This window comes from Bombus huntii, chromosome 3 (assembly GCF_024542735.1).
Source record: "Bombus huntii isolate Logan2020A chromosome 3, iyBomHunt1.1, whole genome shotgun sequence".
Taxonomy (NCBI): Eukaryota; Metazoa; Arthropoda; class Insecta; order Hymenoptera; family Apidae; genus Bombus; species Bombus huntii.
The window spans coordinates 3,345,233-3,363,305 of record NC_066240.1 but is presented as its reverse complement, the minus strand read 5'-3'; the positions used below and the strand labels follow the sequence as shown (position 1 = coordinate 3,363,305).

The 18,073-nt window shown below is 43.4% G+C and overlaps 1 protein-coding gene across 7 annotated transcripts in view; it reads left to right on the top strand.

The window, feature by feature from the left end:
• The window catches only part of LOC126864099 (nuclear factor 1 X-type), a 65,886-nt gene that overhangs the window by 18,719 nt on the left and 29,094 nt on the right, over positions 1–18,073 (top strand). For all 7 annotated transcript variants that reach the window (XM_050615048.1, XM_050615052.1, XM_050615051.1 and 4 more), the window contains 2 exons: positions 14,911–15,102; positions 15,495–15,678. In XM_050615048.1, the coding sequence (XP_050471005.1) occupies positions 14,911–15,102; positions 15,495–15,678 (376 nt within the window). The remainder of the gene's footprint in view (positions 1–14,910; positions 15,103–15,494; positions 15,679–18,073) is intronic.

The following is an 18,073-nucleotide window of genomic DNA, read 5'->3' as shown; positions in this document are numbered from 1 at the left end:
TCAGTGTTGTTCGGTATGTGTGTCGGCCCCATTCATCTAACGAGCTCAAGCGGGCTATCGCATCACGATGCACCTCGCACCTCCTCGTCACGAGGAGGTGTATTCCAGTTTACGTTGGGGGGCTGGGGCTCGATACACAAGCGTGCGCCGACCTCTACACCCGCGACACGGGGGTGTGAGCCTGTTTTCCGCTGCTTGTTAATGTTGGATTATGTGTTTCGGCTTTCGGGTTATTAATTATATCGACGCACCCGCGGCACCAGGGATTATCCGCTTCCTCGACCGCCTCTTCTCTTTTTCGAGCCCCTCTTTCTTTTCATGTTGATTTTGGGACGCCGGCTTGCAAGCGGTGGCGGGACAGAGAGAAGAGGGGCTTAATGAGGTCGATGCACATCGACTGCTGCCGCGAATCGATGAATAAATAAATGGCGCGATGCGGGACAGGACACGCGGAATTTTCGTGTCGTCAAGCTGATTCTCCGGCAGCTTCCTTTTACTATATTTTTTTTAGTCATTACAAATTTAAATATCATTTCTTTCTGAAAGACGGAACGATACACACGAATATAAAATATAAATGATCTTTAAAGAAAGAAATTATTATATTCGAAAGAGATTATCAATTCGAGTGACAAGTCGATCTGTCGCGGTGAGCGGATTAAACGAATTGTATTTCTCCTCTATACTAACAATCTTCGTGTCTGATTACTTACACTTACACTTACGTCGTTTATCACTTCAAGTGCTCGATTATCTCAAACAAACGCAGTCGTTTCCTTCATTTCGCGCTCTCAGCGTGTTGAAGAAAATAAAACTACATCGACCCTCTCTTCTGTGCTTGGTTTCGACCCCCTGGTGTCGGAGCTAGCGGCGTTTAATCGCGCGTGAGACTTTTTACGGGACGTAGCCTGGCCTTTCGGCTGGAGGCTGTGAAGACAAACGATCGTCGAGAAGACGAACCCTTGGCTCGAGGCGTCCTGACGGCAGGCATATCGTTGAGACGCGAAATAATCCACTTCCGCGTTTCTCTCCCCTTTCCATCCGCTCCACGGTTCGCGTTTTATTGCCGGCAAAGCATATCGCGTACGTTTGTGAGAGAGGAGGGAACCCTTTCGCGCGAATATTCTCGAAGGAACGCCGGCCTGAGACGCCGGAAACAATGGCAATAAAATTTTCGCAACGGCCTCGCCTCCCCGACTAACGTCATCCCACGTCCAATCGCTCCACGCGTTTCCAGGGTGCGGGCGGTTTTATAGCCGCGAATCTGCCCCCGTATCGTTTCACTTCCGGGTCGATGTAATCACGCGCATTGTGATCACAGGGGTCAATGGTGCTCTTTTGTATACCGAGGGGATGTTCTTTTGATGCTGGAGGATTTTCAAAATAAACATTGATTTGACAACATTCCTCGGCTTCTGGTTCGGTGTAATTCTAGATAGAGCTGTTGCATAGGCCAAGAGTTATTCTTTGGGTACTAAGGACTTTTTAAAGCTGTTGAGGTTGGTGTTTGGCGATGGAGAATGCTGGGAATAAATTTTGCTTTCACGTAGTATCTTGTTGAGAACAACGATTGTTGTGTAATTCATGGAGTACTTTCACCCGAATTGTTTAATTCTCAACTAGTATTAGCTAATGTTACTATATTTTTAATCACAAGTAAAAATATTTTTTGAACGTTTGCCCTTTTTTGAAGCAAATACAGCATTTAGTAATTTTGCGAACAAGTAAGAGATACTTAAAAGTCGACGCGCAAGCCAACAATCTGATTTGGCGAACTGACTGTCGGGTATACGGAATGGGCAGCAAATTAAGGCTCGGAGGGTGGTAAAGAACTGTGAAATTCATCGCGGCTCGATAAGTCGATTGGATTCGTTAGGCCTCCACTTTGGCCCAATTCCGACAGTTTTACTTTTAAATGAGGCGTAATCGATATCGCGTTTTCCGTGTGTCTCCTAATCGACACACCTTGATTTTCTTCGATTTTAGAATCCACTTTAACGGAATATTAGATTCGACACCACATAAGAGTGTCTTTTCCTTCCAAAAAATATTTGCTTCATACCGGAACTTACATCTAAGGTATAAATCTTTCAAATTTCTATTAACTTCTATTAACACTTCATCGTTACCTTATCAACAGTCATACTATCGTCCAAAAATGGTAATTTTACGAAAAATTATAAATTGATTAATTCCAGTCCTAGTTAACTTTTGTAAAAAATAGCAAAAACAGTTCGATCGAAAAATGGACACTCAGTTTTCATCGAAGTTTACAACGCTGCCTTACCATTACAACACAATTATCGTCCATTTATCTGTACGCGAAAGTTATTCGGTCCACGTTTCAGAATTTACAGGGCACCATTTTCGTGTTTCCTACGGTAGCTTCTTCATATTATTGCTACGGATGTCCATTAAATTAGAGTACAATCCGAGGACACCGTTGGCCATTTCCATTGTCGCGGTAACGATAAATAAAAGGGGGTGGAAAGAGGCATGAGGGAGAAAACGCGTTCTCCTCGTTCTAAATAAATCTGTCCGCGGTAGTATTCCCATTCAACGGCGTAAAGATATCCGCGAAAATAAACGAGTAGATCGAAGCAATCCCCCAAGGAGACTGACGCCGGTGTCTGAAAAACGAATGAATTATGCGACCAGAGGAATGTCGTCTCGCAGCCGTACTCAGATTATAAAAGTCGCGAGTTCGTGTTCCTCTTACGGCCTGCATATCAGTTCTTAGAATTGTCCTGGAGAAAATTATTTCATCCGAGAGCATGATTCTTCTATTTGACACCAGCTTTTTTTATGATTGAAAAGAGTTGACGTTTCTTCTTAAATCGAGGATGACCTTGTTTCATCTTCCGTTTGGCAAATACACAGCGAACCGAGAGTATTTATTTGTTAACTGTTAAATTGATCTGTTAACCCCTTTTGATTTTCGTCGTGCACGAAGATTGACTGCAATAATAATTTATCTTCTTCGTAATATCCAAAGTTACTTTACATTTCCTTCGTCGTTTCTTCTAACGCAGAATGAAGAATTTCTTGGAAACTTCTCAACAAACCTTCCAATATACTTTATCTCCGAAGATTTCCTTTAAGTTCCCCACAGTGCAATCTAATATTGTATAAAATACCTGCGTATCATCTGCAAGTTTCACCTCGAGTAACGTATCAGAAAGTAAAGCCTCGGCAAAATCAAATCAACCTATCCTCGAGACTCGTTCTCCTAAATGGCTTTTCGCAAACCGAACCGCAAACCTCGTTTGGGGGCGGTTTCCCTGTAAAGAAGAGGTCTTGCAAACAAATTAAGCGCGGCATTTCGCGGTGGTGTCTCGAGGAATCCTCGTCGTCTCGCGTAAGTTCAAAGGCCGCGCGGAATGAAGCGCCCCAGGGGTTGAACAAATGGGGAGGATGGGTTAAACTGAGGGTGGCCCGGGATGCCCGATCCTCTACGTAGTTATCATACATATAGGGTGTCCCAGATCTTTTTTTATTTTTACTTTCTTTTATCTTTTTTGGCTCCATTTTACCGTTATATTCCGCGATTGAAGATAATGAAAAATGTTATATAGAAATTGATTTCAGATAAAGAAAGAAAATAAAATTTCTATACATTTGGGCGCGCAATTCTCATCATCCATAAATATTTTCCTTTATTTTACCAAATGTGTCACGGTGATATAAGAGATGAACGAGGTTGTTAATCGATTTATGAGCGTATTCTTATACAATATTTTCTCTTATTTTTGCTCGTACCATATCCTGTCACTATTTTACACAAAAACCTGGAACACCCTAGTATGTATATACAGATTTATATATACATATATTGAGATAGAAAGAGTAGTAGGAGGGGTTGTAATATTTACAACACTCTATGCAGAGGCCGGAATTGCCTATAAAGAAATCGCGGAGTCGCTTTGTTCGCGTCATAACGTAGTAACGTAAGGGGCCAGCAGCTATACGGTCGGGAAGCATGCCAAATTAATAAATATATTCCAGTCTATCCCAGCCTCTCTCTTTTTCTCCTCTCATCTCCTCTTCCCTTCCTCTTCCCTTCCTCTTCTATGAAGCGCGTGTAGCCATTGCCATCGAGCGTTTGGAAGCGGCCCACCTATGGGCTTCCCATAAATTCTCGATCGACGCGCACCGACCAACTCTCCATCCCTCTATGCTAACCCCTTTTCCTAGCCACGGACACTCGAGCTTTTTCCCCGTCGCGCGTACATGTGCATACGACCACTCCGAGTCTCGATCCTTCGGTTTTGTAATTTATGACACGGCTTCTTCCAGTATCTCGATTTATGGAACTCGAACGAGCTTTTTTCATTCCGTTTTTATTTTCGAAATTTTGCCATTTTTTCGGATTGGAGTACAGAGGATATTCCGGTGTATCGCGAACGGCTGAGACTGCTGTTTTGAATACTAAATTTTGAGAGGGTGGTTTGTATGTTTTTATGCGGTTTACGTAGATCGTGATACGCACAATCGTGTGACTATACACGTGTCGTTAGAGTTTTTGTGCCGTCGATAGACAATCTTTGTCGATCTTTCATTTCTGTATGGTGTGATGTTGTAATTTTGTAAAACGGAATATGAGAGTTCTGAGAGGTTTTCTTGAATGAAATACCTTTTTCTTCCCCTCGGTCGCGGTAGGAAGTTTCTCGTAGCCTTAAATCTCGGCCGAGATTCTCGCGATAGAAACATCTTTCTTTTTAACTACGAGTGGATGAAGTTTAAGAGCCTGAGTGGACAATTGTCTAGAGGAGTCTTCTTCACACCTTCTTCCCTGACCAAACTACTTTCTTCGTCTTCAAAAAACCATGACGATTCGCAACAGCCTTTCACAGTATAAAGATCCAACTACTTAACTTCGTAGATGTACGAATTTCTCGAATATTTCTTTTTAGAAAAAGAGCGTAAAACGTCTGTCGCATCGTGGAACGAATCGATCATTTTGCAACATTTTCAGTTCGCCGGGAATGGACGAGCTTCCTGATGGCAAAGTGGCTCATTTGCCCGCTTAATTCCCGTGACACGCGTTACAACGCGTGTGCACAATTTTGATAGGATAAGCGCGCGTAAACATGCAGCGAACAGAGTCGCGACAGCGGCTCGAAACGAGGCCCGAGGCCGAAAAACCGAATCGATACTCGCGCACACGTGCATTCAGGGTGCCTGTCGGTGTTCTCTGCGAGAGAAATCGCTATAGATTACGCTTACCGGGAGGGTGGCCTGAATTTAACCCCGACAGTTAAGCCCTTTGAACCAGCTAGTCGAGATAGAGATATGCGTTTCCATATAGAAGACGTTGATTTAAATGGATATGATTCTTTTGCTTCGAGGAACATTCTAGTAATACTAATAATAATTGCGTTATTGACATTATTGGTATTATTTTATGTTTGCGAGGAAATAAATCGAATGAATTGTACAATTTATTGCCTTAAAAAATTTCGAATAATTTACAAAATACACTAATTTGAAATCAAGACACGTTCAGTACAGTAACATTTCGCAATTCCATGATGCATGACATTTCGGTAAGCGTAGAAGCTCTGGTGCAGATTCGGAACACGTTCCCATCGTGAATCAAAAGCGCGCGTGACCCAGTAGTTCTCGAATAATTCTACTAAATTCTGTCTTTTAAGCCATCGCCAAATCCAAAATCTTGATTTCTAAAATTCCAACCTGAAGTTCCAAAATCAAACGTTTGCGTGAAAATCCGATGATGCAGTTCAGAAGAGAATTTCAATGTCATCGAAAAGAAGAAAGCACCGGAGCCAAGTATAAGCGCGTTCGAAAGGAGAGATCGCACGAGGTAGCACGTGGCACGGGAAGTGGCGTGCACATGGCCGACCTAAACTCGCCTCGCCGGCTGCCAAAGATTCGTAAACCCGTAATTCGTATGTAGGGGGCTAGCGTTGTTGATTTGGCGTACGGCGTACGCCAACACAGTCTGGCCACGTGGTTCGACCGAACACGCGCTTTTCTTTTCGCGATCATGCGCCAACCGGCTCCAACCTGGTCGAAAAATTCATCGAACCGCTCTGTTTTCGCGATCCCTCTTTGTTCCGATGGATCTTCGATCTCCTTTATACGCGAGGGAAACGGTGTTTTGACTCTCAACGACTCTGAGAAGGTTCTACGTCTTTTCCGGAACATGGGTTATTCTGATTTGTTTGATTATCCCAATGCAGCCAGTTGCATGATTCAATTTCCATCATTTCTTATTATACGGAACTGAGTTCATTTCGATGGAACTGTGATTTTTTCGGAATTGCATTATATCCTTTGTTTTGTGTCCCTTGTATGGAACGGGCAGATGTGAGTAATTTGCGAAGAGAGATCAATGGTCATTTTTGCCGATTTATCCGTATTTCGTGAATTGTTTGAAATTTATGCACGCGAATCGAAGGTAAATCGAACAAATTCAATGTCACCGACAAGCTTCTCAAACTCACCCCCATGTTTATAGAATTCTCTATCTATATATGTGATGTAATCCGATAAAAAAGGATTAACGTGCGCAAACGGCTTTTCGAGATAAACGTGTTTAAAATTATGCACGCCGTAGAGGTCTATTACCGAGTATCATCGTTTCATCGTGTGCATGAAGGGCTTGGTGAAAACTCGAAAATTCGCTGACAGTAGAAATAGGAGATTTGTCCTTTTTGGCAGAAGCACATCGTATATCAAGAATTCTTCACCTGAAGTTGAATAAACTCCCCTTATTCGCGCAAAAAAGCCCCATAAAATACTTCATAGACCAGCTCTACCAATTACCACTTTAAAAGAGGTGGCAGATAAGGAAAGTGGCCAGCAAAAATCGGCAAATACACAGGAATCCTCTCGGTCTGTATGCCTCTAATAACAATAACTTTTACGAAGTAGCCAGGCCAGGCGAGCAAGCCTCTCGAGGCGTCCATTACGTCGCGATATAACGCGTCTCGGCCAGCCCTTGCTTTCTTTTTCTCTCCACCGTCTACCCTCAACCTCCGAGCCACCCACCCTCTGTTTCGCGGTCCAGCAGACTGCGACAATTTGCCGCATAACGATGCCTTCTTTCTTCTCGTAATTGAATCTAAATATTAAAGCTCCGTCGGCTTTGGCGCCGTCCTCCTTGATTTTTCGTTCCTTAACGCACCTCCGGCGGCGTTGGTGGCTGAAGGGGCGACGGAGGATGGCGTCTGCACCCCGACCACTGTCGAAAAGTTTCGAGACCAGCGTCCTCGTTGCCGCGGAGTATCGTTTAGAGCGATTCTCTGCCCAGTGAAATTACACCGTAACGCGTGTTAAAGGGCTTAGCTCGTTCAGAAACTTCCCCCTCTAAACGACTGTCTCTGCCTTGTTTCCAGGGCTTCGTTCGGATTATATTCCACCGCCAGGTACAATTGCCTTGCGTTAGAAAGCAGTTAGACAAAGTATTTGATGATTATTGTTGAGATAGATTCGGGAAATTAAATATGTCCGTTACTCTGTAATTATACGTTACATTCGATTTTTGCATCTGGTTTGTTTGTATTCATTGAGTAATGCAGTATGTATATATAGTTATATAGTTCTAGTTACAAATTTAGAAATCTATGATTACAAGATCATAATTATGCCAAAACGATTTGAGAAGTTTGCAGTCTGTCGTATCTAAAGATGGATACCTTACGTATCATTTGACTGCGAACTTTTACAATTTTTTCCCTGCAGTTACACATTTATTTAAAGCTATACGTATCAATTATATAAGAGACCGCATCTTGCACATACCTTGAAACTGAAAGAAAAATGAAAGCAAATGGTACAAATTAGCTAGCGAACGCTTAAATTAGCGAAATTAAAAAAGATATCTTAGAGCAGAGACGATAGAACGCATTTAGCTAGCAAGACTCCGCTAAAAGACGAACTAATAGAACCTAATCGGAAATAAAGAAACGTTCTCGCAGCATCGATCCTCCCTCCCACTCGATTACACAACTCCAATTAACCCCATCGAGGAGACAATCCCTTTCGTTCTTCTCACTCATTCCCCTCCACTCTTTCGTGTACTTGTCTCCTCTCATCCCCTGGCCGTGTTCGCGAGAATGGGAAGACGAAAACGAGCTGACCGTCGGCCGTTAGGCTAAAAATGCAGCCTCCGCTTTATTTCCCGCGCTTGAAAATAGCCTGTGAGCCTCCGCGGCCGTAGTTGCTGCGGCAGCGGTGGTGGGGGCCTGTCGTGGCGGCGGCAGTGGGGGCACGGCAGGACGAGTGGTGGAGGCACGACAGCGAGGGCACCCAGGCATTTTCGAAGTGGGGGTCAGCCCCTACCACGATTCTCTGGGGGCGGCGGCGCCGAGGGAGGGCCGCGCTCACCGTCGACACACTCACACATGGGAATGCATTAACGGTGGATGATGCACATGGGGGTTTTATATAGGGTGATGCCGGTGTAACGCTGTTAGTGTTTGTTATCGCAAGTGGTTCTTGACTTTTCGAAATGGATATGTGGTCGAATGGATGATTTTAGGATTGGATAGAGGGAACACCCGATCCATAATTTTGAAAACTTTTTAGGCACTTCCCAGGGTTGCTCTTCCATTCGTTTTTGGATTGTTAAGGTAAAGGAGATTTTGCGGCGGATAAAGGTTGTTACAGAGGAACAGGGTAAAGCATTATGTATTACACGGAGGATATAAGGAGATGGTTTTAGCAAACTTCTGTCGCGAACTTCCTACTCCGGTTCCTCGGTTCGCCTTATTTCCCGGATTCAACTTTGGCTGCCTTCTCAGCTTACTTTGCGAGTAGATGCAGTGTTTGGATGAATTGCGCGGATGGTAATTAGATGAATGGGGATTATGAAAGCGATTGTTAAAATGCGATAGAGTTCGTAATATTATCAGAAACTCCTAGATTACTGGTTTAATTTTGAATCGGATAGAGTAGAAAACTTGTTAATTGAAAATAAAGGGGGAATCTTCTTTTTTATAGGAAAGATGCCCGTTAGGAATAGCTTTGAAGAAAAGTGTTTATCGTTGGTTCATTGAAAGTCGATTAATCTCAGGTCACCCGGTATGCAGGAACGTGCGTACGTTTGCTAAATTCATTCGCGAGAAGTACGACCGTAATACGTAATTTCGGTGTGCGCGAATTCGAGGATGCGCTTACTGCAGCGGGCACACGTACGAGCTCTCGTAATTATGTACGTGGAATTTTAAAAGAACGTACCGGCAATGAAATTAAGAAACACTGCTCTGAAAAAGAAGAGAGAGAGAGAGAGAGAGAGAGAGAGAGAGGGAGGGAGAAATAAAAAGAACGACGAAATTGCAGAATGATGTTCAGCTTCGTGAAACGTCGGTTTCACGTTTCGTCTACGTTTAGATTGCACAGAAGAGTCTTTGACGAATCACCAATTGAATTGCTCTGACGAATCATTTATTCCGAGCCACCAAACGTGTCGATTTTCATAGCAACTCGTCGATACATTTAGTATCCACCTTTCTACTTTGAGTTAATTTTTGACACTTTATTTATTTGTACTCATAAGAGGGAATTGCAAACGTTAAAGTCATTTATGTTTGTATGAAGTCTGTATTATGTTCCCTTGCCACTGAACTATAGCGCTATCTTTTTAGAAATTCGAGAAAAATTTGCTCGAGAGAACGCGAGGTTAATCAGTTTCACTTTTAAAAGTCTCTCGATTGGCAATCAATTCTTTTAAACTGCGAATCTACTAAAAGCTTCTCGGAAAGCCACCTTTTTCGTCGTAAGATGAAAATCGTTTTCTGTTAAGATGATTCTCTTCCAAAGCTAAACAATTCGATCGCGATACTATGTGTAGTGAGATCAAAGCGAATCCCATTTTCACGAGTTGCTGTCGTGATTACGTCGGGCAAAAGGCGAGGCATAACACACGCGTGGGCTTCTTTCGCGTCCGCGGCAGGTATGCGCCGTGTCACACCGTGTCATATATTCGCGCTGCTTGAACCGTGCCACGAAAGCTCGCGGCAAATCCAAAATAAATCGCCGGCAGCTGTTGCGTCCGTATCTTGCTGTTCCTCTAGATACCAGGCGTACATTTTCCAGCAGCCCTGCGTTTTTCTTAATAAAACGTTCAAAGATTTAGTCTCGAAATTATCTTTCTAAACCGTCCCGTGAAAGTGTCCCGTCATTCTTGAAAAATTACCACGAAAAATATACTCGCTGCTTGGTAAACTGTAAAAGTTATCGCCTCAATAATTTATAATTTAACAAATATCGTACTTCGCCAAGGCAAGCAAAAGCGTCGGGGATAATTGAAAGATTTTCTTTTAAAATTCTCACAGTACGATCTTGGACCCTCGTAATCGATCGCATCTTATAAAAGCTAAATCGTCTCGAAATCATCAGTCAATCAGTGATTAATAATACTCATCGTATCGTGAAAGTAACTATTTGACGACAATCGACACGGTGACAGAGGAAAAAATTGCGAGGAAGGACGAAACTGTGAAACGAAAGGAAATCGCGCGTTGGTCCGGAAAACGCGGCAACCTGTTTCCGCTTTGTTCCTCCGATCTTTCGTGAGGGCCTGGTCGCGTGGGGGCGGATGGAAGAACTCGCAACGAGACGTAAAACGGAAATAGAAACGGCTGAGAGCATCGATGCTCTTCCGCGTTCCAACAATCGCGTGGACCAACTTCTTCTACTTCTGTTCTTTCTCCACCTCCTCGTAGAAAACTCGCGTTCTTTCGTTTCCTCTTTCCTTCACTCGGACGGGCTTTGTTTCTCGTTGATATTGCGATTGAAGCTCCCTTACATCCTCGGGATTACCTCTGGCTGACTGGCCCCCTTTTTAAGCCACTCTGCACGCCACTTCCGTTTCGATGTCGTCCTCGCATTCCCTGGATATTTGTGCCCGAAATAGCTGCCGCTTTTGTGAATCCTCGGATCTCTTCCTTTCTTCCTTCTCCCCTCCCCTCTTCTCTTCTCTTTCTATAGATATATCTTACAAGGCTGTTATTGTTACGTCGGAGAAACTCCTGGAAAAATCTGACTTGCGCACGATTTTCTTTCTTTCGTGGAACCAGAAGCTGTGAACACCTTTTAGGCACGATTTTTATCGATTCGAGCGGTAGATGAACATCGATGGATTTATGATTTGCATTTAGGACATATTTTGTTGATTATCGAATCTGAGTCACATTTGCGACTAACTTATGAATTTCGTTAGCCATTCATTACGTGCTAATTTAAGTGCAGATAACGAATGAAATAAAAATTCTTCAGTCAACAAATTATCTGCCGTTGCATAGCTCAGTCGACGAATTTTCTAGCTTTCGGTCCACGGAAACGAAGGGTTTCCCAAAAAGAGGGGCAAATCCCGAAAGAATGGGTTTAGAACGAGTTGTCTCGAATTATCCTGCGACGCTTCTTCAATTTCAAAGAGGGAGAATTCGAAGACGGTCGTCCCGTTTGGAATAATCATGCGAAACGCGACGAACCGTCAGAATTGGAGGCAGTCCTTCTCTTCACGGTATTTACGTTCAATTTCACTGAGTCTAATGTAACGAGGGCTCGTTCGCTCTCGAAGTGAGACGAATTCGATTGCTCCGGCCGAAGCTGGATAGGGCCGGCCGGATCGAACGAGCCGTACGTGAATGTGCTACAGAGAGAAGAGCATAAAAATGAACCGCCTCTCCGAGATTTATTTACGCGGAGAAACTTACGACTTTTATTCAATACCTGACTCGTCGAGCCCGAAGAATTCCACGGCGATCGCGATCGACGCGGTAATGCATCGGAGAGATTGCTTCTTACGTATCCCAGAAGATCATATCAACACGTTGCTTAAGTAGATTAGAGTCGTTCGCAGCAACGAATATTTGAGGTAGAACTCTTCTCGGCGTAATATTTCTTGAACTTGAACGTTGAAAAGATTTTTCTGTTTGTCTGAGAGGCTCATTTATTTCCTGTTAAACTCGATCGAAATACTCTCGACTCTGTTTCGAACCAATTTTCAAACAATCGTGGTAGAAACGGATTGTCGAGCACGTATCGACCGACGCTGGTCAAGAACGGCTGGAATAGCATCGCGAGAAATCGGTGGCGTGAACGAGGTAAACTGCCGCGCCTAGGTGTACATACGCATGTCACGATATACGTGGCCGGTGCGTTCGCAGCCCTCCTTCACACTCGGCATACTTGATCGGGTTTATGCAGGATGCACCGTAACCGCAGCCCAGGTCTCTCCCACAGTTGAGCCGGCCTGCGTGTCCGCGTGACATTTCTGTGCGCGAGACTCTCCGGGACGTGCCTGAAATTTTCTCGTGCGCGAAAAACGCGCTCGCGCGACTACTCGCACTACCGCCTAGACTGTATTAAGGACGCAACGAGCTGGAAAATGTTCGTCGTTCGTAAACGACCGACGTGTTTCTAACGTATATGTAGATCGGCCTCCGATCAGCGTTTGGATTAACGGTGCTCTTATCGATGGGCTTGATTTCGAATTGACAGGCTGACTGCAACGCGAATTTTATATATTTTACCTTGGGAACCGGAATAGATTCAAAATACACTACGTTATAACATTTAATTTTTCCAAAATATATATCGTATTTGCTTACTCTTTTCTAACGATGTTATCTAAATCATTCACAAGCGCTGATCCATTTAGACCATAAAGTTTATCTCAAGTTGTTCATTTTAAAAAGATTATTAAAACGTAGGGCAGATGAATATGAGTGTACATATATATATATATAAATTATATTTTTATGTTATACCAATTTTCGGATAAATTCTCATTATAGTTTCCAGATATTACAGAAAATAAATTTTAAGAAACTTGCAATCTATCCAATCCCAAAATTCATCGTTTACCTTTAGAAAACCCGTGCTTTCACACGATACCTCGAGCCAAGAAACATCCTTGGAACAAAATCGCGTAATCATTCCGTATAAAGTCTATCTCCCAGCAAAATCTCGGTTTCATTGGAAATGTCTGGAGGAAAATCTCGTAGGTCGAGGTTTTACCAAGAATCGTCGATGGCCTTTGAGGCACTTGGACGAGGCGGCGCGCGCGTTAGGACGCGCAGCAACGCGGCAGCGGTTTTCTTGTTCCTCGCAAAAGTATCGGAGCTCGCACGTGCGTGGCAGAAAGGGGCTAGGCGGGATAGATCGACGTCGTCGTCGCGTCGATGCATTCCGCGTGCTTTCGACGCATTTCTCAGGGACCTTATGCACCCGCGCGCATTTGCTATTCCACCGGGGGCCGTGGCCGTGAGGTGAATAACAGAAGCGGAGCCGAGGCAGGTCGACGAGCGTGCCCGCCTGCGAGTCGAACGCGACGCGACCAACTTTGTTCGGAGATTTCCACGGTGACTGAAAAACGAGCCTGCCCTAGGCGTAAGCGCTGCCTGGAATTTTATCCGATATACGCGAACAGAGAGAGTCTTCGCCTTCTGAGAGAACATTGCGCGGAATTTTAGTTTGTTTTCAAATGAAAACAGTCGGATGAAAAGGAATTTTGACTCCGCGATTCTCGATATTATGATAATCAGCAGTCGTTGTCTTTGGAAATTTTCTGGGAAATATTATAACGTGTGATCGTTGATATTTCGAAATGTTCTAATAGACGATTTGTAAGCGTTCAATATGGCTACGTAGGGATTTGTCGTCTTTTTATGTTATCTTTTTATTTCATTTAAAAAAGATTGCCATACTTTAATACGACGATGATAGTAAGTTCTTGAATGGAATTGAAGAGCAACTTTGTTTCTACGCGTTGACGAACAGAAATTAAATGATGTAGGAGTCTGGATTGGGTTTAGGGGATGCCCTTCGATGTTGGAATTTGTGTAGAAACTTCGAAGGTTCGCTTTGTCAAAAGGCATGCGATGACCAGAGTATGTGAAGTTTAGAATAAAAAATTACAGAAAAGATTGCCACTGTTTCAAGTCCTTGCTTTAGGATAATTTATAGCTACGCACTTAAGTTACCGTTACCTATTCACTACTGTTGCACCGTTTCAAATGCAAAATATGCACAGATTATACATAATTCGTAGTTAGTAATTCTTTGTCTACCGAATTGAAACTGCAGTCCAAACCAAGCTTCACTATAAATTCGTCGAATAGAAAGAGTTTGAAAGAGTAGTCATGTTAGGAATTTGAAGAATATCGGTCCGATATTATTCTAAAAGTGTTGAATTGCGAAAGATCGTGACGCACGGCGATGAAGTCCCTTCCATCGAAAGATGCTAAATTAAAATTGCGAAGGACGAGGACAGAGAGGGTCGCGTGGAACTCGAGGAAGGTCAAGATATCAGAAGGGTGGAGGAGAAGGGGACACATGGAAACGTGCTCCCGCATATCGTTCCGAAGAATAGTTTGAGGTCAGCGTTGCTTTGGTCCCGAGCCATCGGACGGAGTTTGTAAACTGGCGGAACTTTCCAGATCAACAGCTGCCTCGACTTACCGATATACACGAGGAACTCCTTTCGAATATGGTTTCTGTAACCAGTTTACGACGATGCGTGCTATACTAGAAAGTCGTTTCTTTTTACGCTTTGAACATAAAAGACAGACAGAGAGTTTACCAGGAGTCCGAATGCCAGTTGACTCTCGGACAGTTATCTTTGTTCTCCTTTATGAAAGATGGGAGCGGAAGTGGGACTGTCTGTCTGCCATGTCCTTTCTATTTTCCTTGCTAACTTACTACGGTCGATGTAAAGTTGATAGAAAATTAGTAAACTGGAAACTGGCTAATATAACAATATATATGCAAATTTATGGAAATGCAAACCTAATTTTTGTATTTAGGAACTAAAGTTGTAAATTTTGAGGAATTTATGTCTCTGAAAGATAGAAAGTTAGAAATTTTATAATATAAATGTTTTAACAGAAGCAAGTTGAACGATGTATTCGAACGGAAACAAATTTTTATGAATTACAGAACGAGAAGCTGGAAGTAAAACAGAAATGGGCCTCGCGGCTTTTAGGCAAGTTACGAAAGGATATCACGCAGGAGTACAGGGAAGACTTCGTACTGAGTATCACGGGGAAAAGGCCAGCAATGTGTGTCCTGAGTAATCCTGACCAGAAGGGTAAAATGCGTCGTATCGACTGCCTGCGTCAAGCCGATAAGGTACGTCTGACTATTCCCTTCCCAATCTACTTACTTCTGCTTAAGTTCCGTATGCTATCGAAACTCTTTCGATGAGCATAAAGCAAAGCGACGCTTAATCTACAAAATTAACTAATCATTTATTCATTACACTTTGTATTCGATAATATATTTAATTTACAATTATATTTTTAAATACTCGGTAGTACCATATTTTACTCAAAATTCAATACTTCAATTTTCTAATGAAAAAGTAGTTGAAATTGTCGAATTTCAACGAGTTTGATTTCGCATGAAATCGTAAAAGGAGCATGAAAACCACCGTGGATCGGAGAAAATCGAATATGGTCCCTGGTGAAGTTCCTGCATTCAGCTACAGTCGATAACCCTTGGTCGTCGTCGTTATGTCGCAGGTATGGAGGTTGGACCTAGTAATGGTGATCCTCTTCAAGGCAATTCCGTTGGAGTCGACGGACGGGGAACGGCTGGAGAAGACTGCGGAATGTGCTCAGCCGGGCCTCTGCGTCAACCCCTATCACATCAACGTCTCCGTCCGGGAACTCGATCTCTACCTCGCCAATTTTATCACCAGCCACGGTAAGGGTTCGCCGCTATACTCATTCGATTAAGGCGAGACTCTCAACCCCATGAGAGTTTCAAACAGGGAAATCTATTTTCTAGAAATATATCTAGTTCGGTTCTCTCTCGTTCGAATCATCGATAGAGTCGTTTCTTTTCTTACCTTTGAGTAGCTGATTAATCGAATCGATCGGCAGTTTTAGAGACGAACGAATCGCGTCTTATCGTATGTTAGTTATTTGTAACAAATAATCGCAGCTGCTTAACCATCGCAAACAATCTACCCAAAAAATAATCAGCTCTACTGCTATTAGCAGTTGCTATTATATTGGTACAAAGAGCTATTAGCTCGTATTTGTTCGATGAGGGGTGCGTTCTTTATTTAGAATACATAGATTATTTCATCGGAAAGCGATGTAATATTGCACCCAAGAAACACGTTAGGTGCTTGAAACGTATGGAACAGTGTAACTTAAAACCCGTTTCTGCCCCCAAACTAAATGTGTTTTAGATCCTTGATCGAACACCAAACACCAAACCCTCTCCCAAACCATCAATAGTTATTGCCATTCTTGATTCCACCACGAAGTATTGGCTCGACGTGTCGGTTCTCGTTGATCTCATAGAGCAGAACCTAGAGGAAGAGAGGGGCAGGGGAGGGAGAGACAGAGAAGCGGGTGGTGGTCTGAATCGAGCGTGGCGCGTTCATTCACTCGCACATCCGTCCATTCAAAGTGTCCACTCGACTCTCGGCTTCGATTCAAAGTTTCTTGGAACGCTCTGCCAATTTCAACGGCCCCCATACAAGCAGCGACGGGGCTCTGGTTGTTTTCATGGCGCGGGCCTGGGTATCGCGCGCGAGTCCATTCTTCGCTGGCTTGTTTTCCAACCGGTGTCAAGGTGGACAAAGACTCGTAGGAAGAGTACCGGTGATCTATAACGATCTGATTGGCAGACTTTCGCGACCACTCCAAGGATCGTTCTTCAAGAATAGTCGATCTTGTCCAACGTCCAAGGCATCCGGTCGTTTCGCGTTCCATGATCCGATGAATTTAACCCGATACCCTCTGGCCACCTCGACGCCTTACATCATGGATTCTAGAACGGATTCTACGATGAATAGTATAGAAGTGATTGGTTGTAGAGATAGGAGAAACAGCTCATCGATGGTAGATGCTTGAAAGATTTTCAAGGTTTCCAAACGGGGATCTAGAGCGTTAGGGTGAGAGGATATTAGGGATGTTTGAGGTTACGCACGTAGTTTAGAAGGTGTGGTTCTCGAATCCTTGGAATGATTGAATACTTCAAGGTGAATATTTAATATATAAAATTCATATCACTTGCAAAATTCATAATTTCCTACTTCCGAAGAGTATCTCGTATCTCTAAATCTTGCAATTGGAAAACCTTTCAATCCCGTGAACTTCTCCCAGAAGAAGCCAGTCCTCTTCAACCCCTCTCTTTGAATCGCAAGATTTTCAAAATTTCTGGAAACCAAAATTTTCCTAGTTTCGTTATCGAACCAAGCGACAAACCAAGAGGGTCTGATCCCAAAACAAAGTAAGCAAGACAGCAGCGGTTACACGTGGCCCGTTGATCGACGTGCTTCGATCGATGGCAGCTGGCAGGAGGGCCGAGACTGGCGCCCGTCCGCGCTTCTTCTTTCATTCGGTTTCATCGAACTCACTGACTCAGTCGGGAAACACGTAATTTCCGTACGTACGCGCGCGTCCTGGCAGAGCCCAGTTCTCGCCCCGTGACTCGCACACGCTCCGTGTGTTGGCTCCTCGCATCTCTTTCTCTCTTCTTCTTTTTCGCCAGGCTATGAACCCGTGTGGCTCACACACGCCTTGGCAGCCGGCTTTCTAATGTTTACAGCCGCGGTTGACGCAAAAATTGGCCAGGCCTACCGCACACCACCTACGAGAAAGAGAAAAAAACGCTCAGCTGCCAAGACATGGGGTAGGTTAGGCGCTTTCCAGACCGTTCGTCGCCATCTCTGATCGTTTCCTTCTCGTTTCATACTCTGCTGATCGTTTAACCCAGATATACCAGAATCTTTCACCTACTACTTTTTGAATTGTACGTATTAATTAAGTTTACCCAGTTTTTGAAAGATTCCAGAGTGACCTATTCATCATCTTCCCCAGGCTGGTTGATCATTTAATTTCTCTGCTAATTGATATCAATATCTGATTGAATTGAAGAGAATGATATCAGAAAATATATATCGATAGAAGGAAATTTTCATTTACATATAGAGAGAAGATGATACTGTTTGAAAAAACTATAATATAGGACTGTCGATTCTGGGTCGCTAGTTTTATAAATGTCGCTAATTTCTATTTATATCGTGGAACTGTAGTACTCTACGATATATTCACTAAAATGTATCTAAATCATTTACAAATAT